The sequence below is a fragment of the Lepidochelys olivacea genome (assembly GCF_965140295.1).
Source record: "Lepidochelys olivacea isolate rLepOli2 genome assembly, chromosome: 1".
Classification (NCBI taxonomy): Eukaryota; Metazoa; Chordata; order Testudines; family Cheloniidae; genus Lepidochelys; species Lepidochelys olivacea.
The window spans coordinates 330,260,063-330,283,877 of record NC_140411.1 but is presented as its reverse complement, the minus strand read 5'-3'; the positions used below and the strand labels follow the sequence as shown (position 1 = coordinate 330,283,877).

General features: G+C 41.3%; 1 protein-coding gene across 2 annotated transcripts in view; it reads right to left on the bottom strand.

The window, feature by feature from the left end:
* PTPN12 (protein tyrosine phosphatase non-receptor type 12) overlaps window positions 1-23,815 on the bottom strand; it is a 149,635-nt gene that overhangs the window by 65,793 nt on the left and 60,027 nt on the right. For both annotated transcript variants that reach the window (XM_084616660.1, XM_084616661.1), the window contains exons 3-7: window positions 10,282-10,358; window positions 8,108-8,203; window positions 6,784-6,822; window positions 5,763-5,834; window positions 4,329-4,388 (exon numbers count right to left, since the gene is read on the bottom strand). In XM_084616660.1, the coding sequence (XP_084472786.1) occupies window positions 4,329-4,388; window positions 5,763-5,834; window positions 6,784-6,822; window positions 8,108-8,203; window positions 10,282-10,358 (344 nt within the window). The remainder of the gene's footprint in view (window positions 1-4,328; window positions 4,389-5,762; window positions 5,835-6,783; window positions 6,823-8,107; window positions 8,204-10,281; window positions 10,359-23,815) is intronic.

The window sequence follows — 23,815 nt, the reverse complement described above, 5'->3', positions numbered from 1 at the left end:
ACCTGTGAGCAGCGTGTATTGTAATACGAAAGTATGTCTCTTTGTGGTCAAGGGCCAAGAACCAGTCCCCCTGTTCCAGTGCTGAGATAATACTGGAGAGAGTAACCATTTTGATGCATTGCAGTTTGGTGAATTTGTTTAGATTGTGAAGGTCCATGAACAGTAAGTCTTATTTAATATACAAATAGATTTGACATTTGCACCAGGTGTTTATTTTATATATCAGCACAGGTCCATCATGGCTCGCCAGTCACCAGATTTCTTCTGGATCAGGAAATAGTGGGAGTAGAAATCCTGTCCAATGTGCCAGGAAGGGACAGGTTCTATGGCTCTCAGTTCCAGAAGATGATCTATTTCTCCCCAGAGAATGGGATTGTGAGAGGGGTCTCTGAAGAAGGACAAGGAGGGAGTATGCCAGGACAGGATGGATACAAAGGGGATGGAGTATCCTCCTTTGATTGTCTCTAGAACCCACCTGTCCAAGGTGAGGAGTATCCAAGAGGGGAAAAATACAGCTAGTCGTTCACCAAACTAGTGGAACATCAAAGACCGTGGGAATGACTGGAATAGTGGGAGGCTTCTCGGGGTCTCAACCACACCTTCAAAATTGTTGCTGTGGTGGGGGCACGTGAGAGGTAGCCCCTTGATGAGCAGGCTGTCTACATTTGATAGGAGGCCTTTGTCTTTGGTGCTGGGTGTCAAAGTGCTGCTGAGGGGTGTACTGCTGTGGTTAGGATCGGAGGGGGAGAGTATTTCGCAGGGTGTCTCTTTGGTGCTGACGTGTAAATGCCAAGGTAAGAGTGTAGCTTGGAAGTCTATTAGAGAGAGAACGCAGATAATTGTCCATGCGCTCTGAAAATAGTTTCTGACCCTCAAAAGGTAAGTACTCTACTGTGGTATGTACCTCATTAGGAAAACCTGAGAGATGAAGCCATGATGCATGCCTCATGACCACAGCAGTTGCGATGGATCAGGCAGTGGTGTCTGCACAGTCTAACGTGGCTTGCAGTGCTGTATGAGCTAGGAGGTGTCCTTCCAATATTAAGGACTAGAACTGCTCTCTTGGCCTCTGACAGGTCATGGCAGAGTTCCTCCAATTTAGAGTAGTTTAGGTAATTATACTTAGCCACAAGAGCTTCATAGCTGGAAATTTTTAATTGGAGCATGGCTGATTAATACGCTGTGTGTCCAAATAAGTCCAGGCATTTCCAATCCCTGTCTGGATTGCATTGGAATTGACAGCCTCTTTTGTGCACTGCATTGACCCCCAAAGAACTTGGGGTGGGATCGGAGAATATAAATTTCACATCCTTCTCTGGAACATTTTTTTTTTTGCACATTTGCAGGTTGGAGGGATGGACGCCAGGGTCTACCAGAGCAGCTTTGCACGGCTGAGAAGAGCCTCATAGATCAGTAGTGGGACCTTGGAGGAGGAGGATGTGTGGAGGGTATCAAGCAGATTATGCTGCTGGTACTTGACTTCCTCCAAAGGAATCTGCAAGGAGTCTGCAATCTTGCAGAATAAGTCCTGAAAATGTCTGAAGTCGTAGGCAGATGTAGGAGGTGGAGGCATGATAGCCTCATAAAGGGAGGAGGAGGAGGAAAAATGGTGGAGCCTCCTCCTCCTGTTCCTCCTCTTCAATTGGTACCGGCAGGGGTTCAAACTCCAGCAGGAAGCAACTGATGGAGAAGGAAAAGGTGCAGGTCTCCGGCTTTGCTCTCTGGGAGGGTTCCCAACTGCTCCCTGTACATGGCCCAAGGGTTCCAATATGGCCAGTGTGGAGCGAATGAAATATGTGGCTGTATCTATGGTGGTCCATGCCAAGACTGTGGACCAGATGTGGATTGTGGAAAGGGCAGATGAAGAGGTATGATTTGCCTGGCAAACAAGGGAGTAATAGAACACTCCTCCTCATCTCTGGGGAAGGTAGGTGCCATCCTCAGGAGGAGAAAGGTAGGAGTGTCATTTAGTCCAGAGAGGGTAGGTCACATCGAAAGAGCAGAGAATCAGGAATGTCAGATACCAGCAGGTCTTTTTAGGGTATCTAAAGTCTTGTGGAAGGTGGAAAAGCATCATCGATGCCAGTATATAACTCTATATCAAAAGGAAGGGTGTATTCCCCTGAAGTGTCCACAGCGCAAGAGACTTGGCCAGTGCAGACGATTTCGATGATGCCATGGGCTTGCTCGGGGCCAACGGTTTAATCGCTGTTGGAAAGAGTGCCAGTGCCGGCATTTCTTTCGGTGCTGAAATTCCTGAAGTTGGCCTGTCTCGTTCCTCAGAGCTGTGAAATGGTGCCAAGGGCTGTAGGTTTGGCCTGGTTAGGATCCTAAGACTGCTTCTTCAAGTTGGTACCAGAGGTCCTTGGACGGGCCCTGGAGCTACATCCCGACAGACGAGCTGAGGCAACAGACCTCGCAGGCGACAGTGTTCTGGTGGGCTGTGCCTCAAACTGTGAGAAGGGAGCCCATTTCTTTTTGTCCAAGAGAGAAAGAAAGAAGGCTCTCTCTCTTTAAGGGACATGGGGAACGAGGACTGGCAAACAACCTGGCAGAACATGAGGACCTCTCTGGGGAAGAGTCCAGGCCTGGGTCCGATGCTAGTCACAGAGAAGTTTTAATCTAAAGTCCGGTCTTTTCTGGCTCTAGCTTTCATGCCAAGGCAGTGGGAACACTTCTGTGGGATGTCCCTCTCCCAGACAGCAAATGCACTGTGGGTGGCTGCCCATTACCAGGACGGCAACCCTGCAAGAAATGTACTCTTTAAACCTGGAGTATCTGGGCATAAGGGTGAAGGAAAAAGCTTCCCAATTGGGAAGGGTGGAAAGTGGGGAAACGGAAACCTAAGCATGAAATAACTGAAGGTAAAATTAAAACAAAAGACAAAACAAAAAAAATTAAGAAAGAAGATAGTAACCACACTAACGGGTAAGGCACTATTTAGTAAGGGAAAAGCGGACTCTGCTGCGGATTCTGTCACAGACCAAAGGTGGCAGAGAAGGAACTGTGGGCACTAAGACCACACAGCACTATATATACACACATCCTGTGCAGAGTGCGAGGGGGGCCAGGGGCACATGGCCCGAAGGGCACTGCTGACGAAGATCTCCGATCCCAGACCCAGGGGGCGCTGCCATACACGTGTCCCATAAGGACATCACGTAAAGAACTTAGTTTTATTTCAGAAAAAAGTGACTGCAATTCTTAAGGATTTACATTCATAACTTCCAAATTAACCAACATGAAAAATCAGTATTAATTGGTATTATCACAGATCATTCATCGTAAGTACTTAAATATTAGAGAATGTTACTCATAAGGTTCTTATTCTAACCAGTGAACTAGATCTTGAAAGTGCAATTTTAGTAACACTAAAATTTGTTAGTAATTTTGATGGCAAAAAAAAGTGTGCTTTAAGCACAGATTTTGTTTTGTATGGTTTTTAACGTTTATTTCCATTTTGAGCCTTGACTGCATCCTCCAAATCCCTATGGACTTCAACTGACAAAAACAAAGTGACAAGCAGAAGCAGGAAGGTCAGCACCTATTAACTTAAAGCTAAAAGCATCTATTAGATGAAGCAAAAAAACATTCAGAGGCCATCTCAGCAAGATACTGAAGTCCAGATAGAAATTTTATTTATCAAATCTAGACTGAAGAACAGTATCATGTTACATTAAACAAAGATAATAAGGCAAGTGAGTGTAACTGGAGATTAAAAGAAAAGTTCAAACAAACACCAGCATGCACTTTCTCAGGCTAATAAATAATCTGTAGGGTGGGCAGTCAGTAAGTCTGTCAGACACACAGTTATTGTCAAGGAAACAGTCAGATCACATACTAAGAGGCATTAAAAAGGCTGGCTGGATCAAAAAAGACTTCTTTCAGCCTTCAGATTAAATTTGTGGATCAGATATTGAGCTGGTGTAAACAGTATAGCTTCATGGACTTCAACACATTATACCAGCTGAAGATCTGGCCCTGTATTGTTAATGAACACTACTGAAAAACGTCACACAGATTTGGTTAACCACAAAAGCACTACCGTAAGAACAGATAGTATGCTACAAGACATTTATGAACCTTTTGTTTCTTATAACTGAACTATTTATATCCCTTACAAACTTAATAATGTACACAAGCAGAGAACCAAGTTTTTGCTCCTTTAATATTACTGACTTGATTTTTTTGTAAGTTTCCTTCATTTACCATCTGAGATCTTTGAACAGATGTTAAGTCACACCAGATTAAGACCAAAAATGTAAAACATAACTAGTGTTTGAACAACTGTCCTGAGTGGGAAAACCTTTCAAGTTTTAATGACTTACATTTTGAAATTCAAGTAATAGCGTTCTAATATAGTAGTCTGTTCTTGCTTGTTCAGCTTCCTAAATAAGAGGAAACATCTGTGAGTGGATAGGAAATTAATATAGAACAAATTAGATATAAACCCCAACTTTATTCTCTACAGTGTCACATGAGCAAAAATAATTCACTTTTTGACAATTTAAGACTTACTTGAAGAGTCAGTGTAAAAGCTATTTATCTGCTATGAAGCTAGACAGGTAAACATGTTTTATCATTTAAAAAAAAATGAAATAAGATTTTGGGTTTAAAAAAAATCAGTTAATATCTTGGCCAGAGGCTACTCTATTTAGAAATGAAATTTCCCCATAAAACTAAGCTGTCACCAAATTCTGTCACTTTTCTCTATGATATTTCAAAATACATTCCTGTACCTCCAACGCTTCTCCATGCCTTAGTTAACTTTCTCTGGCCTCCTTGTTTTCTAACTTGCTTCCTTCAATTTATCCTTCCTTGCCATGCACTCAGATCATGTTTCGCCCCCACCTGAATCCCTCCATTAATTCTCCATCATTTACTCAATCAAATTTAAGGTTATTTTTCTTTCCAAGATTGGACACAATTCAGTCCCACTTATATTGTTGAGTCTCTCCTTACCCTTTTCACTCCCTCTACGATAGCAGCCTCACCTCTCCTTTTATTGTCCTCCTTTTCCTGATGCCTTATATTGCAACCAACCCATGCCACAAATGCCACCTCTATCCCAGTATGCACTCTCACTTCTTATTAAAACCTATTTCAAGTGAGTTTGCATTTGAAGGCCCTTAAACATACTACTGTACCCATGCCTTTTTTAGTAAGCAAAGGAAGTGTTACCATTTTCCTGGTCTAACTAGTATATGAATATCAATTTTTGAATTTTAAATGACAAGCTCAGGCCAGGGACCATTTGGGCCTTGTGCAATGTCAAACAAAGCTGGCACTCAACCAAATATTTAATATAAATGTGGGCAGCTACAAAAAAGTTATTCACCTCTCTGCAGTTATTTGCTAAATATGAAAGATTAATTTTACAAGACATACAATAAACAAGTATGCATTTTACATTAATATAATATAATAAAATAAATTATTTATTATATACAATATATAATATAACAAAGCGACACACTAAAGTCCTCTGCATAGCCAGGCAAGACAGTGCCTTATGTCACTAGGGATCCGCAATAAATAACTGAGAACTAGTAGCCACAGTGAAACAACCTAGGGCCTGTTCTGTCCACAACGAAAAAGGTGTATTTTTAAAACGTTACATGTTTAGAATTAAAACTTACACGTGATTACAAAAATGCATTCAGAGTCTGTGCTATGAGTACATCTGATAATAGGAAGAGCTCTTTCAAGATGTACAGCAATAAATTTATTAAAAATATTAGTTTACAAAACTGTATACTTACACAAGAAATCTGAAATGGTCCAAAAGTTACGCTTTCTTCTCCATGCAAAGGCCAGTACCGCTCACATTTTTTCTATTAAAAAAATAGTGTAGTCCTAATTTAATCCATAGTTGGTACTTTAAGAAAGTCACTGACAGTAAAAGTGTTGCCATCTTTTGTAATTTTATCGCAAGTTTCATATTTGGTGTTTTTCTTAAAACTCCAGCTTCTGGAGTCCTGTGATTGAGAGAGCATTTCAGCCTTCATTTAAAACTAAACAAAAATAGTAAGATTTTAGTCTTCATGGTTGCAGAGAAAAGTTTGAAAACAAATCTTAAGGACTTAAAAAACTGAAGACCAATAGATGTAAGCAAGAGATTTCTAAAGTGAGATTTTTTTTTTTAAAGCCTCGTGATCTTTTGGAGCCCGATTCAAACTTTTTGTGAATGCACAGGGTTAGCAATAGTTGTTGCACAGTTTCCCTGTGGCACTGGAAATACCCACTAATCTAGGGAGCATGACAGAGCAATATCAGCCCTTCCTGTCTCCTCATCTGACATGGGGTTTGATGGACTCAAAATCTAGATTCCTTATTTGATTTAATGGAGTTTTTTATGCCTAAAACTGCACTATAATCTCCACAGTGAGAAGACCAGCAGCAGTACAGCTACCATTAGTTCATTTTAATTCAGAGAGATCCTTTTATAACTGAAAATAAAGATTAGCTTGGATTCTATTCAGGTATTCTATTCAGGTTGTACCTCGCTAGCACCAAGGTACAGTTATCAGAAAACAGCCGCTTTCTAGAATGAAAAAGTGGCCAAATTCACTGATTTTCTATGCATATTGACACAACTTGGCTTGTGGAAGTAGATTTGTGAACTCTCTCCATAAAGAATGACAAGAATAAAGGCTCTTACTTGGTGCAATTGAGCTATATTTGTAGCTATTGACTTTACATAAAAAGTCTCAATAATTAGAACACTGTCCTAGCCAGTGGGGCTGCAACATTTATTCATATTTCCATTTTAAGCATACGTACCCGTCCCATTTCAAACTCTCGACAAGCCATTACAATTATCTGAAAAAGGAAGAAATATATAACTACGGGAAGTTAACATTTTAACATCTTTCATGAAAGTTCAGAACTTTGCCATCTGAGAAAGTGCTCAGACTGACTGCCTATTACTGAAGTGTTTAAACCTTTGTTAAAATCTAAATACAAGTTTTGCATATTAAGAATTGCACACATGCAGAAGTATGTACTTTTAATATTAACTTAATTTAAATACTAAACACTGAGTCTGAATTTTAATCACTTATAGCTAATCTACTCAAATAGCAATAGTAATTTCTTAAATCCATTAGTTATTTGTATTCATTGCCATCCTAATGTTTTTAAATTAACAGAGAGAGAAGTCAGTCTACAGAAGTTATACACTTAAGTTCTTACATAGAATGACAAGTTGTGATTGACCTTGACATTTTTATACAATGTAAGTGGTTATATGCTTTACAAGCAAACACAGCCATAGTTGGCTTCGTTAAATTGCCTGGAAAGAATCAGGACAGATTTTTGCACTGACCATACATAAATAAAGAAATAAGTATTCAAAATTTTAAAATGTAACTTACTGCTATTTTTCATGGAGTTATGTGTATTACCTTAAACTTCTAGATAGGAAATCTTTAAATGTTAAGCAATTCATTGTACTATGGAGTAATATTAAGTTTCCCCAGTCACTAAATCACTGTTTTAATTGGTAAATATTAAAACAGATTTTAAATGTTCTTCAGTTATGAACATTTATGAATGAAAGTTGTACAATTATGAAAGGCTCATGAATTAGTAGAAAAGAGATGAGTTTCATAGTACTAAAGCTTCCACTTACTTCATTACAACAGTACAAAACTATATCACTACATGAACTCTAAAAGTAAGACTACTCCTAAACTCACTTTTTTTTCCTCTTTTTTTTAAAATGTTTGAATCCTTATTTCTGAAATCGATTTTGCCATCCATACCGGACTAATTAGAGTGATAAACCCTATTCCAGGAAAATGATTAATGATGCATTTGAGCTGTTTGTATACCATAAAAATAATTTTATTGGCAATATTTAAATTTAATGTTTTCCCACAGTTTTCATTCATACTATAAAAAACAAGTTATGTTTCAACACTGTAGGTCACTAAGGTTTTAGCCAGTCTGTAGAATTTTTAGCAGAAGTCCAAGTTGCTCAATTTTTGTAAACATTCCTTTCTGCCAACAGCTCCAAAAGACTCTGAAAATGTATTTTTAGTTGCTCAATATTCATCACCATGTATGTATGTAACAAGTTTAAAAAGAGAAGTAAGGTACTTACTGCAACATTGTACTCCCATATCATTCTCCAGAAATCTATTACTGTATTTGCTAATGGTCCCTGGGTAGCAACATATGCTTTTGGCCCATGTACTCCCTAAAATTGCAAAAGACAGAAACAGCTGAATGTTCACGATAGAAGTCTGGTTGTATTGGATAAAAAAAATCCTTATTTCATAATTTAAATGTAAATCTAGAATCTCTTTTCAGTGTCCTTCTTTCACAAACTGATATTTTGTTCCATATCCAAAAAAATGGCAGAAATAGCCTCCACCACACTTCCAAACAGCTGACATGATGGAAAAGCGGGGGGTAAAACAATGGGAATTTTACAAGAGTATGTCTACACTGCAGCTGGAAGCTGCCTTCCAGCCAGGGTAGATGAATATGCGCTCATGCCACACACACACAAACACACACACACGCACACAAGCAGAGTAGATATTCGAGCACAGGCTAGCCACCAAATAATAAGCCCATCTAACTTCATGCATCTGAGCTCAGGTGGCTAGCTTGTGCTGCAACATCCACATTGCTATTTTTAATGCGCTAGCTCAAGGAGGGCTACAACATGTCCATCTACTCAGGCTGGGTGAGATGCTCCCAGCTACAGTGTAGACGGACCCCTGTTGGCTTCAAATGGACCAGGATTTCACAGTTGTAAATTCTTACATTATGCCAGCATAAAAAATTAAGACCAAAGAGTTCAGTAAATTTATTTATTTATTGATTGATTGAAAAGGAAAGTTTGTATGGAAGTTCCAATTCTGCAATATTTCCCTTGCTTTATAGATTTGTTAAAAATGAGTAAAAACAAATACTTTAGATTTAAATCTGAAAGTATGCTTCATATTAAATTTGACCACCAAAAAAAGTTCTAAGAAAACGTGCAGAATTATTTACATAAGAATGGCCATACTGGGTCAGATCAATGGTCCATTTAGCTCAATATCCTAACTTCCAATAGCGGCCAACGCCAGATACTTCAGAAGCAATGAAAAGAACAGGGCAATTTTCAAGTGATCTATCATCCTCTGTGGTCTAGTCTTAGGGACACCCAGAGAATAGGGTTGCACGCCTGACCGCCTCTGCTAGTAAGCATTGATGGATCTATCTCCATGAATTTATCTAATTAATTTTGCAACCCAGTTATAATTGTTTTACTTTTTAATTTTGATTTAGTTACATTTAATTTAGTTTTGATTACTAGTGTTTAAATTTCTTCTTCTAACTAGTATTACATTTCAAAGCTTAATTTTTCAATGTAGAAGTTTTACAAGACAGTTTTAGTCAGAATATTTTTATTTTTAAGTCAAAAGCAGCAAATATTCTCAGACAACGAACAAAAATTCGACTGAACTTTGAAATATTTGATAAAAATTTCTCAAATCAATTTTATATCCAAGTAGTGAAACTTTTTTTTAAAAAAAAGCAAGAATTAGAGATTAAAAGCATGCCCACTGAAGAAAAGTGGATCAGAGTTCCAGAGAAACTTAAAAATGTCACTTCAGATGATACAGGCAAAAGGCAAAGCATAACAGCATCCTACCATGACTCTACTACCTGAAAAGTAGGTTTTCAGAAAGAATGCTACTTTTATTGTATTAAAATAATCCCCCTGCCCCCCAATAGTGATCAAATATTTGCTAAACTTTGGAAGATCTGTATATAAATAATATTCTAGATCTACCATCTCCATGCAGTGGTGAGCCTTTGCAAAAGCTCACCACTGCATGGAGATGCAGAGATACGTTGATATGTGCTTGAATATTCTATCATTAATATGCAAATTAGGTATATACAACTTATTTTTTTGTCTTAAAATATCTATTTTCCTGTGAACAGTCTGTCTTATAAATGTTACCTGGAACTATATATCAAAAGAATGACAGATTTACAGTTTTACTGCACTGAAATCGTGATAGGTTAGCCAATTCCGAACTAAATTTTTTAATAAAAGTACAACATACAGTATTGTATAAAGTAACCTTAGACATTAACTCATTTAAAGTACACACCAACATGTTTGAAAATTAAATAAAATTATGCCAACTGGAAATGTTCTATAGTAAGATTGAGTTCTTATTTCATAAGGTTTGTAAAATATTAAAAATTAAAATTGCATTTCTATGAAATCCAAAGGTATTTTAATGTAGTCAGATGTTAAATACATACCTTAATAAAATTTGCATTGATATAGTCTGAATCTTGCGGGAGTGTTTTTAAAGTCAGTTTAACCCGGCTGTGGTCAACTAAAAGAAGATAGTTTTTTAGTGAAGAATTATAGCATGTGTTAAGATATATCTATTACATAAATAAAAATATTGCGTGATGCAGCAAATTAATCAAACAAAATGTTTCTTAAGGTGCATAATAGTTTGTAGCAGATACTAGTCAGTCAATGAAATTAGCAATTTCTGAATAAGCTAATTTAGGTGGGAAAAGGCAGGAAAGACCTACAACTGTGCCCTTAGAGCTTCTCAGTGGATCTCCAAGCAATTTACAAACATGGCTAATTATTGGGAATCCTAAAAAAAAAAAAATACTTTTACCATTGTATTGTTTTGAACAACTCCAATTTGTCAACATTAAGCAAAAATTTAATACAGTATTAAATACAACAATACTTATATCTATACAAGCTTTTATATAGAGCTTTTCCCCTGTAGATCTCAAAGTATCATTAACCCAGTTTTACAGATGGGAAACTGAGTAAGAAATAGCTAGAGTGACTTGCCCAAGGTCATCCAGTAGATCAGTGGTACAGCTGGGAATAGAACCCAGGTCTCCGGAGTCCTGGCCAGAACTCTATTAAAGTCACACTTTAGAATTGTTGCCTTTGAGTGTCTGGGTTAGAATTAAAGGATATCTGCTGTCACAGTTAAGGGCAACTACATTGTATTCCCCCTCTATAGTTCACCAAGGGCACTTACTATGTTCCCAGCTAATTAGCCATCACCTTTCGTGGGAAGACACTCATGTCTTCCTCCTGACTGGGGTTTTCCCCTGCCTAATACAGTGATATTCCCAGCAAGCCAGACTGCCTAAATAGACCAGCAGTTTTGCTTTACTTTCTCTTCAAAGGCTACAAGCCACTGTAATTGCCAGCAGTTATAAATTACCACACAGCCCTTTATAAGAAAGCACATATATTTTTAAGGTAAAAACATTACAGAAAAAAATGTATTAAAAAAAATAGAAGAACCACATACATCCTAATAAGCTTACCAGAGATCACTCCCCAACTACAGCAGGGGCTCTGGTAGGAGTCAGTCCTTCAAACCCAACAAAAAGTGTTTTTTCCCCCTGTGGTTACAAGTTCATAACAGCTTTAGTTCAGAACTAGCCCACCCTCCCCTGGAATAAGTTAGTTTTTCCTTTATACAGCTTGGGCCTTTGGTTGAGACTCCAGTAACAGGTAATCTTTACCAGACAATGGCTCATGCCTCAAGGCTGGGTTTTTGCATTACTAGAAGTGGGGAATTTACATTCATCTTGAGATTTCTCCAGTCAAACCTCTTGACACTTGTTTGTCCCAGAAGTCCATTCTTGTCTGGAACAGTGTTCACTACAGTCCTATGAAGTTCATAACACTTCCAAGGGTTCACCTCACATTTCTCCCCTAGAGAGATTACATATAATCCCAGCCCACAATAACCTTTGTATGTAATACAATGGACTCCAAAGATACTTAAACTTAATTCAACAAGGGTTTTCAAAAAGATATTGCAGGAAACTGCCTTATCTGTCAATTGACATTGTTACTCCCATTTTTCTAACAGCCAAACTTATTATTTGCCTCTCAAATGAAAATATGGCAACACATTCCCAACACAGAGTGCTAAACACTGACAAGGGAACGCAGCTGGTTGAGACAACTAGATGCTGATCACATGAACTATAGTAGGAGGATACTGAGTGTGGCCTGGGAGAACAGTATACAACAGAAACTAGTTGAGACAGCATTTAGGCAGTTTCTTAGCATATTTTGTCTCCTGAAAAAGCATATACCAAGAGGCAGGAGGAAAAAGGCTTTGCAAGCAAACTCTGGGATAAAGACCCAAGAGCTCAGGTTCCCTCTGCCTACCCAGCTTTCAATAGAGCATTCCAACTGACTTCCGGATTGCTACAACCTATTTAGAAATTTCTAGCCATGGGCATTTCAGCCAGAAACACCAATAATATACTAAATGCTCGGTGAAGTAGCATGCAATATATCAGAAGTAGAATTTCCAAGTAAGCTTTTAAAGCAAAATTCAACCGAGATTGTTTCTATCCAAAACAAAAAATTGGCAAAGGGAAACAATGGAAAGGTTTTCATTAACACTATAAATCTCTGGTTTACACCTAAAACAGAATATTTGTTTCAGCTTGTCTTGCCTTTCAGATTTAGCAGGCATCTACTCAGATGTTCCTGTATTTGGACAGTTTATATTTGTTGTATTAACCATAAGCAACTGAGCCTTCAACATAAAATAAGTAACTCAGTCACAAAACTTTGGTGACCAGAAAGTGTTGCGACTGAACAGTTGTGCAAGATTAGTATAACAGCCAGGTATTTTGTTTTAAGTACTCTAGGTTACTGAACTCTTTGAAGCACAAATTCAGCTCTGTTTAGGAATTGAGGATATGCTGATGTTGCTCCATAAGAACCATCATATTCAAGTGGTTTATTTACAAGTACACAACTATAAATGCTTACATTTTAAGCTAAGAATTTCAACTGGGAAGCTTCTTTCTCTGGAGACAGATACACTAATGAAGGTTTGCTCAGTGATATAGCAGCTCTCTCCATCTACTGAAGAACCTTAGTAATCTTTCTAGTTTGTTGCTTGGATAATTTTATGATTCAGGAAAGTTACAGGTCTTGAAGTATAGTTGAAGTTAGAGAATTCTATTGTAGTGTCATTTCTGTGATTATTAAGGGGATACCAGGAAGTTAATCCTTTTTAGGTGCTATGGAAAAAAAATAAACTAATCCTGCTCAGTAACAGTTAGTACACTCAGTTGACACTTTCAATATAACACAAGTAAAGAGACAAACATATTAACATTCAACTGAATACAGCAAATACATCTGTAGGTAATCCACAATATTGGCAATTGTGCATTCCATTTGATTGTGATGCATCACAATTATTTGACATTCCCATTTGTCATAAATATAAAGGGACGGGTAAACCCCTTTGAAATCCCTCCTGGCCAGGGGAAAGCTCCTCTCACCTGTAAAGGGTTAAGAAGCTAAAGGTAAGCTCGCTGGCACCTGACCAAAATGACCAATGAGGAGACAAGATACTTTCAAAAGCTGGGAGGAGGGAGTGGCTGTCTGTATGCTGGTTTCTGCCAGGGATAGACCAGGAATGGAGCCTTAGAACTTTTAGTAAGTAATCTAGCTAGGTACGTGTTAGATTATGATTTCTTTAAATGGCTGAGAAAAGAATTGTGCTGAATAGAATAACTATTTCTGTCTGTGTATCTTTTTTGTAACTTCAGGTTTTGCCTAGAGGGGTTCTCTATGTTTTGAATCTAATTACCCTGTAAGATATCTACCATCCTGATTTTACAGGGGGGATTTCTTTATTTCTATTTACTTCTATTTTTTATTAAAAGTCTTCTTGTAAAAAACTGAATGCTTTTTCATTGTTCTCAGATCCAAGGGTTTGGGTCTGTGGTCACCTATGCAAATTGGTGAGGCTTTTTATCCAACATTTCCCAGGAAAGGGGGGGTGCAAGTGTTGGGAGGATTGTTCATTGTTCTTAAGATCCAAGGGTCTGGGGCTGTAGTCACCTAGGCAAATTGGTGAGGCTTTTTACCAAACCTTGTTCAGGAAGTGGGGTGCAAGGTTTTGGGAAGTATTTTGGGGGGAAGGACGCGTCCAAACAGCTCTTCCCCAGTAACCAGTATTAGTTTGGTGGTGGTAGCGGCCAGTCCAAGGACAACGGGTGTAATATTTTGTACCTTGGGGAAGTTTTGACCTAAGCTGGTAAAGATAAGCTTAGGAGGTTTTTCATGCAGGTCCCCACATCTGTACCCTAGAGTTCAGAGTGGGGGAGGAACCTTGACGGGACTTCCTTTTCCCCTGCAAGGAGTTGCTGGGGCTGTGTCAGATGCACCCCCAGAAACCTTCCCCAGCTGCAGGAAGCTCAGCATCCTCCCCTGCTTCCTGCTCCCATCTCTCCTCAGCTGAGGAGGGAGGGGGGTCACTGTATGGGGAGCTGCTCCCCTATCCGCCCAACCCCCATGCAGCTGGACCTCCCATACCCAGACACCCCTGCCAAGTCTTACCCAATACATCCAGAACCCCCTTAGCCCGCCATACCCAAACCACACCCCACTGAATCTCAACCCTGGCATTTGGAGCCCCCCTGCACTTAGACCACATCCCACTGAGCTCCCTGCACTCAAACCTGCACCCACCCTGATGCCCCACCCCATGCACCACTTTGAGCCCCCACATGCAGACCTCCATGCGACTGACCCCCAACTAGCTGCACCCAGACCTCTACCCCACCAAGCTCCACTTCCCCAGACACTCCCCCACACTTAGACCCCAACACCCGGACTGCTCTGTTGAGCCCCACCCATCTTTACCTGGAAGCTCCTGCAGAGTTCCATTGCCCCTGCACCTGGAACCCCCCAACAAGCCTCTGTGCATCCAGATCTTCCCATACCTAGACCTCCCACTGAGCTGCCTGCGCCCAGATTGTCCCACACAAAATCCTCTCACTACACACCTGGATTCCCCCCACACTGAGCCCCTTCACACTTGGATCCTGCCTGGTTGAGCTTGCCTGCTCCGCACCTGGTGCGCCTGGAACAGAGGGGCAGATCCCCAGAGTGTTTCTGGGGCAGGCCCAGGCCTTGTGCTGTGTCAGGGTCAGCTGCAGCCTCACTGCTGAGTCTGTGTCCCAGGGGTAGGAGGACTGCAGTGTGATCCCCCACCTTCATGCAGCCAGTGGCCTGTGCTCCCCACTGCCATGCTGGAGCCTCTACATTTAATTATTAACAAATGAAACTTGCAGAATTTTAAAATATTGTGCACAGAATTTTTAATTTTTGGCCCAAAATGCCCTCAAGAGTACAGTTGATAGAACTACAAGAAGAGCTGCAATCATCACTAGTTTTAAGAGACAGTACACTTTTAAAAAAAAATAAAGATACAGAAAATCCCTATGAGTGCAGGTTATATTGCTATTATAGTAGCAACATAATTATTGCCATGTCATACTCTTTAATCCTATTTCACCCAAACACAAAGCTCAGTTGCAAAAATTCATTTATGAAAATTGTTGAAAATATTCAGAGATGGTCTTATCATGCAGCCTGTTTCCACTCCCTGGGTCTCAACTAAATCACCTACCTACACTTCTGGTTCCCAACTTCTCTAGCTGCAAGCTGAACTCAAATCCTGGTTCACCAGCCCTCTGCTGCCAAGCTCCATGGAACATTACAGAAAGCATGCACAGTTATCAAATTAACCCCGCTTTGTAGGGAAAGCTGGAGAGCACGAAGCAGCAATAGACAGGTTCACTATGGCAGGGAGACAAACCAAGATGTCAGGTGTCTGGCTGCAGCAAAATGACTTCACAGCCCATTAGGCAGTGGGGGCCGTTGTCTGGTATGTAGGAAAAGGTGTGTGGCCCCTTTAGGGGGTAGATATCCAGAAAGTGACTTGCTGTAGCAGCTTCAGACAAGGTCAGCATAGGAATGCTGACCCATTCCCCCCACCAGATGACTGGAAGAGAGGGAAGACTATTTAGGTCTCACCTGGACTAGGCAGAACAACAGGAACTAAAGCACTCTCTCTCATTATGCCATGGACACATACAAAATGGGAAAGGACTGCCTAGGAAGGAGTACTGCAGAAAAGGATCTGGGGGTCATAGTGAACCACAAACCAAGTATGAGTCAACAGTGTAACACTGTTGCAAAAAAAGCAAACGTCATTCCGGGATGTATAGGAGTGCTGTACGTAAGAGACGAGAAGTAATTCTTCCACTCTATTCCACGCTGATTAGGCCTCAGTGTTGTGTCCAGTTCTGGACGACATTTCAGGAAAGATGTGGACAAATTGGAGAAAGTCCAGAGAAGAGCAACAAAAATGATTAAAAGTCTAGAAAACATTAGGAAAAACTGCGTTTGTTTAGTCTGGAAAAGAGAAGACAGAGGGAACATGACAACAGTTTTCAAGTACATAAAAGGTTGTTACAAGGAGAAGGGAGAAGAATTTTTCTTCATCACCTCTGAGAATAGGACAAGCAGCAATGAACATAAATTGCAGCAAGGGAGATTTAGGTTGGACGTTAGGAAAAACTTCCTAACTGTCAGGGTGGTTAAGCAGTGGAATAAATTGCATAGGGAGGTTGTGGAATCTCCATCATTGGAGATTTTTAAGAGCAAGTTCGACAGACACCTGTCAGGAATGGTCTAGATAATACTTAGTCCTGCCATGAGTGCAGGGGACTGGACTAGATCACCTCTCGAGGTCCCTTCCAGTCCTATGATTCTGTGAAGTAGCAGATTGTCTTTCCCCCCGTTTTGCTGTTCTCACCACACACCCCACAGCAGAAGCAGAAAAGGAGAGAGTTTCAGCTCATTGGCGTGGGACTTTAACAGAATGGTGAAAACAGGAAGGGGGGTGTCCCCCCACCTTCCTGCTGGTCATAGCAGGCATGTTAGAGCTGATGGGATAGGGAGTTCCAAACTCCGCTCATGGGGGACCAAGAGGAGCTCAAGGGGCCACGGGAAACCAGGGGGTAGGATCCTCGCCGTATGGGCAAAGGGTTGGACACAGGACCACAGCTGGCAGATCCCAGGGTGGTTTCCATCTACCAAATGGATACCGCTTTACTGTGAAGTAACAGATCTGGAGGGAAGCAAACACACCCTGTAGTGAACTAGCTGGGTATGTGGGCGGGGATGCCAACAGAGCATTGATTCAAGTTGTCTGGGCAGTTGCTTCCAAAGTTGTTTCTACAATACTACAAGGCTTACAAGGTGTAATGGGTTGCCCAGAGCCAGGACACTTGCATGAACGGATTGCAAGAGAGGAGAGCGACATGACTGGCCGTGGTGAGTTTGATCAGCACCAAATACAGGTTTAAGGGGCAGGGTGTTAAAGTGAGTCCCTTCCATCCAATGATGGTGTCTGTAGGGGAGACCTCAGTGGGGTTCAAGGAACTTGCTCCCACCTAGGTTCCCTGAGAGTAAAAGTGGATGAGATGGGAGGGTGGTCTCTTACCCTTCCCTCCAAGACGGCAGGAGACACTGAACCTAGTGGAGTAGCAGAACAAGCAAACAGGCTATGTGGGGGATCTGGTCTCCTAAGAGCTATGTTGGAGATGTCTGGGGTACACACACCTTCTACAGAAGTTATGGCATTACACAGCCTTCAGTTGTTGCAGCAACTGGGAGCTTCCACGGGTGAGGGAGGTCTGGAAGTAGTTTTAATGAAAACCCAAGGCTCCAGCTTGGGAGACAGGTGATCATCACATGAGGCAGACTGCTCACCAGGGGGCAGAAGCCCTTAAACGGGGGATGATTTATGAGAACCCTACAACTCACCAACTGATCGGGTATGTGAATTCACAGGACAGAATTGCTTTCCCAGGGGCAACTGGTAAGTAACAGGTGCCACTGAGGGTGCCAGTCACGAGTATGGTTATGCTGGGGTGGCTGACCCAATGGGAGTTCACTTTTTATCAGCACTACTAAAAATAAAATTGAGAGGTGAATTTGTAGACATATCACTGTTGCACAGGGAGGTGCTGACAGAGAATAAGTTGGGGCAAAGCAAGCAGGGTAATGAAATGCCCAAGCAGCCACGGGTGACTAGAACTTGGGAAAACTGGGAAGCTGCTTTCCTGATCTATTCGGGCTTTATTGCAGAGGCTTACCTAGACAGAAGGTCAGCACTGTTCAAATATATGGATATAATCAGGTGCACATCTCATACGGTACGGGGCATGGTTTGGTTTATCTATGAGGAACAGTTTAGATTGTAAAAAGAACAGGAGTACTTGTGGGCAGCAACACAAACCGGTGGGACATACCAGATCATACACTGCGGTCAGAGTAGATGACACCACAGGCTGGTTTCCATACCGACAGTTCATTCTGCAGCAAGCCCACCAGACGCCTGAGGCTCATAATGACATTTGCTGGGTATTTAATGAAAGTAGTTTTCATAGCATCTGAAAATTTAGACATGCTTGCAAAAATGTGCTTTAGAGCCTGCAATTACCACAGCAATTGAGGAAGGCTGCAGTAGGGAAACAGAATGGATGGGTAAGTCAAGTGCTTCCCACAGACCTATGGGGGCCAAGGCACAGGAACGGTGGGGGTGAGTTGAAAATGGGGGGCTGGACCAAAAAGTTATCTCCAATTAAACTGGAGAAGTTAAAGGTGTCCCTTTGAGATTATGCTAACAAGACAGATGGGGCACATTTGTGGGATGAGTTTACTGAAGGGTTAGGATCCCCTTTACAGGGGAAAAAAGTCATATTATGTCCAAAAATTTTAAGTCCTTAGCGATAATGGGTCATATTGTAAAGAAAAAGATTACAAAAGAATTAAAGAATAGGGTAGCAGGGCTATGCAATCATCTACTGATACAGAACATGTAGGTTACTCCCCTAAGCTTGGTCCCCTAAGGAAGTTCCAGGTGAATATCATTTAGTTCACCACCTGTGATACTCATGGGGTAGCTCTGTTAACAATGGAACAGACCCAGACTTGTGTTCTGTGCACATGGTTAGGTCTTGTGGCTCCAGAGCACTGATGGCCAAGTGTGATATCAAGTCTGCTTGTCAACAGCTATCAGTGCATCCTTCCAACTTTGAAAGAGAAACCCAAAATGTTAAAGGATATTATTTTGATAAAGTTATGTCCATTGGATGAGCAATATCCTGTTTGGCATTTGAGAAATTTAGTACAATGCTACACAGGGCTGTGATGCTGGTTTATGGCAGCTAGTGCATTACTTAGGTGACTTTATACATGGGCAGGGTAAATCTGGATGAGTGTGTTAGCCTGATGGACAACTTTCAGGCATTAGCTAAAAAACTAGGGGTACCCCTGGCACAGAAAAAAACAGAGGGGCCTTCCACAATGCTGACCTATGTGGGTATAACACGGTGGGTATATAAATTCCCTTAGGATAAGCTTCTGGAGCTACTGGGCTTGATCAGGAGGGGTAGGGGGCCATAAAAAGTTACACTCCATGAGCTACAATCTATTAATTGAGCATCTAAACTTTGCCTGCCAGGTGGCAGTCCTGGGTCTGGATGCTGCAAACAGGGCACAGAATGCCTTTGCGAGCACAGACAGACTTCACCATTTTCCAAGAGTTACTAGAGAGATGAAGGAGGATTTGGGGGTTTGGGAACAGTTTCAGAGCCATTTTAATGGAGTGTCATTGTAGAGGGAGGAATGGATACCTGCAGATGGTTTAAAGATACTCCAAAACCCATACCTCCCAAATCATCTGAGTATGTTTTACCAAGAGAGGTCGTGCACCCAAAAATGACCCTTCATATGGATACAAAAAGAGATACCCGGGGGGGGGGGGGGCACAACATTTTTAGAACATTTTCTCATTTGGTCGCAGTGGTCATTTGGGAAACAGAGTTTGCTAATAAAAGCATCTATTTCTGGTGTGACAACATGGTGGTGATACATGTTATCAGTTACTAGTCCTCCAGATCACAGAGTTATGAGGTATATAAAGGCATTTGTACTACGTTTAGGTTTTAATATCTGTTTCTCTTCCAGACATGTGCCCAGGGTTGATAATGTCATATCAGATGCATTGTCTCATTTTCAGATGGACAGATTTTGGTATCCAGCATCAAAAGCCAGCAAGGAACCCAAATGGATCCTGCTAGCACTATGGAACCTTGGTGTAGGACAACTGTCATTGTAGTGCAGAGATAGGTGGCTCTGTGAACACTGCAGAGCTACAAAAGAAGTCTTAATGATTTTGTTCAATTTCAGGAGCGAGAGGGCATGTCACCAATTCGGCCCATAATGGAAGAATGAGTGCTGCAGTACATGGTGTCATTAGCAACCTGGCAACTGGTATCACCAACCATCTCCACTCACCTACCGGTCCTTACGTTGGTCAGTAGGCTGAATAGTTACTCAGATCCTTTTAGTGTGTTTTTAGTTTTGAGACCATCCTGCTAGAAACTTCCAGGCACCAGCCCTAAGGAAGATACATGCCGCCCGTCACTGTGCTTAAGGATCTGGTGCAGAACGTAAAGCCCACACATCATTGTGGACAAGAGGTAAGTTTATTCCTGGTGGCATTTCTGGTAGCACATTTTGGAACTTTTAGGATCAGTGAACTAGTACCTGGGTTCTAGGAAGACTCTTCCGGAAGGGCTATGGAATTGAGGGATATTCACTGGGAGGGACGATTGGTCATATTAACTTTGACGGAGTCAAAGATAGTTTGAGTAGGTCAAACATAGATCAAGGAGGTGGGGTGAATCCATTAATCTACAGGAGGCTGACGAGCGTAGGATCTGCCCTGTGGAGACTGAAGGCGTATGTGGCAATAAGGCCAGGGAGGGATAGGCCCCCTCTTGATTCTTGGTGATGGGAGTCCCCTCACAACATACCAGTTTGTTACAGTTTTAAGGTGGGTTCTGATGAAGTTTGGGCTTCTAGCATGTGAGTTTGGTTCACTCATTCAGGATCAGGGCTGCAACAGCAGCAGCCCAGCTGGGCCTGAGAGCTAGTGCAACTCAAGCAATTAAGTATTGACATTCTGACGCATACAAAATGTACGTGAGACCCCAGATGGAGAATCCGTGTTAATTTTCCTTTGTTTGTGTATTCCAGATGTTAGCAAACGAGCCAGGCAGACATTGGTGTGGATCTGCAGGCACAATATTGTTTAGTGGGTGCATAGCCAGGCTTCCACGTTGCCTGGAGGTTGCAGCTAGGCCTCAGTGGTAAACCAGCCCTAAACTGACATGGGAGGAGGGGTATAAGAACATAAGAATAGCCATATTGGGCCAGACCATGGTCCATCTAACCCAGTATGTGAATCCCAGGTGCTTTAGGCGGACCAGCAGTTATGGAACCATGCATATTATGCGACCAGCTGTTGTCCCTTTTTTACACTGTGGTGGCCTGTGAGCAGGCACCAGATATGATTTTTCCCCAAAGTGAACCACAATGATTTGGGAATGTGTAAAGGGGTGGACTTAATGATAAGAGCAAAGAGGGACTTGGGGCAGATCCTGGAACTTTTCCAGGAGTAAAAATTATCTGGTCAGACATGTTGCAATACAGGGTGTGGCAGGAAACTGTGAAGCCCCCTTGGGTCAACAAGACTAGAAGCTATGTGAATAGGGAGGGGGCCAAATTCACAGATGACATAGGAGATTTGTAATTTCTCATCCAGACATAGTATAAGGGGCACCAGAATTACCGAGGGAGACTAGGGTCCATTTGTCAGCCTTAGGGTATACGTAATTGATTATGGAATTACCTGCACTGTACATTTTTATCTGCCAGGTACTACCTGACATTTAGGAACAAAGTTGTAGCCTAGTCAAACCCCATTCAGTTTCACCATAGCCAGACAATGGCACAGTCCCTGGGAGAAATGTAGCATTTTGGGGAAAATGGCAAATATTACAGCTGCAGAATTGCTGAGTTAATGTGGCATCACTCAAATGAGTGGGGCAGCTCACACCTCTTTGAGATACTGTTTCAGGCTGTCTGGAACTCCAGAAGGAGCACACTGCAGTGGTTTATCTTTTTTGTTTTCCAGATTCTCTGTAACCCTTGCAATTCCAGAAGGAACTCTCTTTTTCTAAATGAGTGCTGAGATTCTGGAGTACAATGCTGTAGGAGAGGGTGAATTCTGTGGCAAATTCTATGATTACAGAATACACCAAACCCTGGATATATTAATACACATTTATGGTTCCAGTTTAGAGTTTAAAAATTGGTCCCTCTGGATAATTTCATGTTCAACATTTTAAATTAAAACAGAATTTAAAGGTAGTGTATTAAAAGCTGTGTAAACAGCCTAAAATAAAACATGCACTGATTTGTTTAGGTTGGAACTAGGATGGCATATGGTAACGAATATGTCATATATATACTTCTCTCTGGTGATAAGAGCAGTTTCTGCAGATTTAAAGATTGGCAAATGCTTTACAAAAGTCTATTGTGCCTTTTTTCCCTTGTTTATGACAAAGATCCATAAGAGTTTTCTGGTTTTTACTTCGATACCAACATAATATATTCTCCATAAGTTCCTATCAAACAGATGTCTTTTCAGCATGTCTGGACTATTTCAGACAAAGGTTAGGAGCTGCAGACTCTTGGAGCCCTCACTATCTGCCAGCCACTGACAGACTGGAAAAATTTCTTTCTGCCTCTTAAACATCAAGAGGTTTAGGGTCTTAGAAACCATTAACCTCCTTGTGCCTCCCTGGCTGTTAATCTATGTCATAATCATGGCACTGTCCAACTGAAACTCTTCTACACAACTGTCACTGGTTCTGAAAATTCAATACAAAGAACCTCACTGCATTGGTCTCTGGCCTGTTTATGGATCACTTTCATTCTCTGTTCATTAGCCCTGGACTATTGCTTTCCCTAAATGAGCATCCTAACCCTGTAGGTTGGCACCTGTATTCAAACACCTTCCACTCCAGAAGTGGTCAATAGTCAGTCATTCCTTTGTGGATAGCAACTGTTTCAGATAATGCCACACCTTCTTAGATATCTTCAGATATAAAATCATCTGTGGTACCACAACTTCCTTCTACTGCACCAGAAAGATTTCAAATGGACTACTGGAGAAGTAGGCTAAGGGCACTACAACTTGACTTTCCACCATTGATCCTAGCGCCTGCAGCAACTCCACAGTGTTCTCCCGAATGAATAATCAAAGCTTTGCCCTATCTCTGAAGTTTGTCATTTTCTCTTGTAGAGGCTGCTTATTAGGTCTTTTAATTGTTCCATGACCTACCAGCTCCTACTAGACACTGACAGAACTCTTCTGGTTTATTACCTACCCATTGCTTATTGGGAAACTGCAAACCTCTAACGCTCCCGGCCTGGCTGTTTACAGATTGGCTCGAACCAGTCAGTCATCCAGGTAAGGATGGACACCAGCCTTTTCTTTCAGTGCTGCAGCCAACACTATCATAATCTTGGTAATTGTACTTGTGGCTGTAGCCAGTCCAAAAGGCAGGGCTTGCTGCTGAAAGTGCTGCCTCAGGATGGCAAACTGTATACCTCCATGCTTCATCCCTACAAGATCCAGAGAACATAGAATGTACTCAAATACACGGACTGAATAATGGACTTCAAGGATTCCATGCTGAAAGCTGAGACTGAAGAGGACAACCTTTTTTAAATTCAGAACTGGTTGCAGACCTAGCATTTCTGGAACAGCAAAGTATGAAATCCAATGGCACCTTAAAGACTAACATTTTTGGGCATAAGCTTTCGTGGGTAAAACACCCCACTTCAGCTTATGCCCAAAAATCTGTTAGTCTTCAAGTTGCCACCAGACTCCTCGTTTTTGTGGATACAGACTAACACTGCTAAGTATGAAAGTATGAAATAAATCCCTGCACTTCTCTAACTTCCTGGGACTGGATTAATGGTCACTCTATTCTCAAAATATGATTTGTGTGTCTGAGCTCTTTGCCACTTGCTTATGTTAGAGCAACA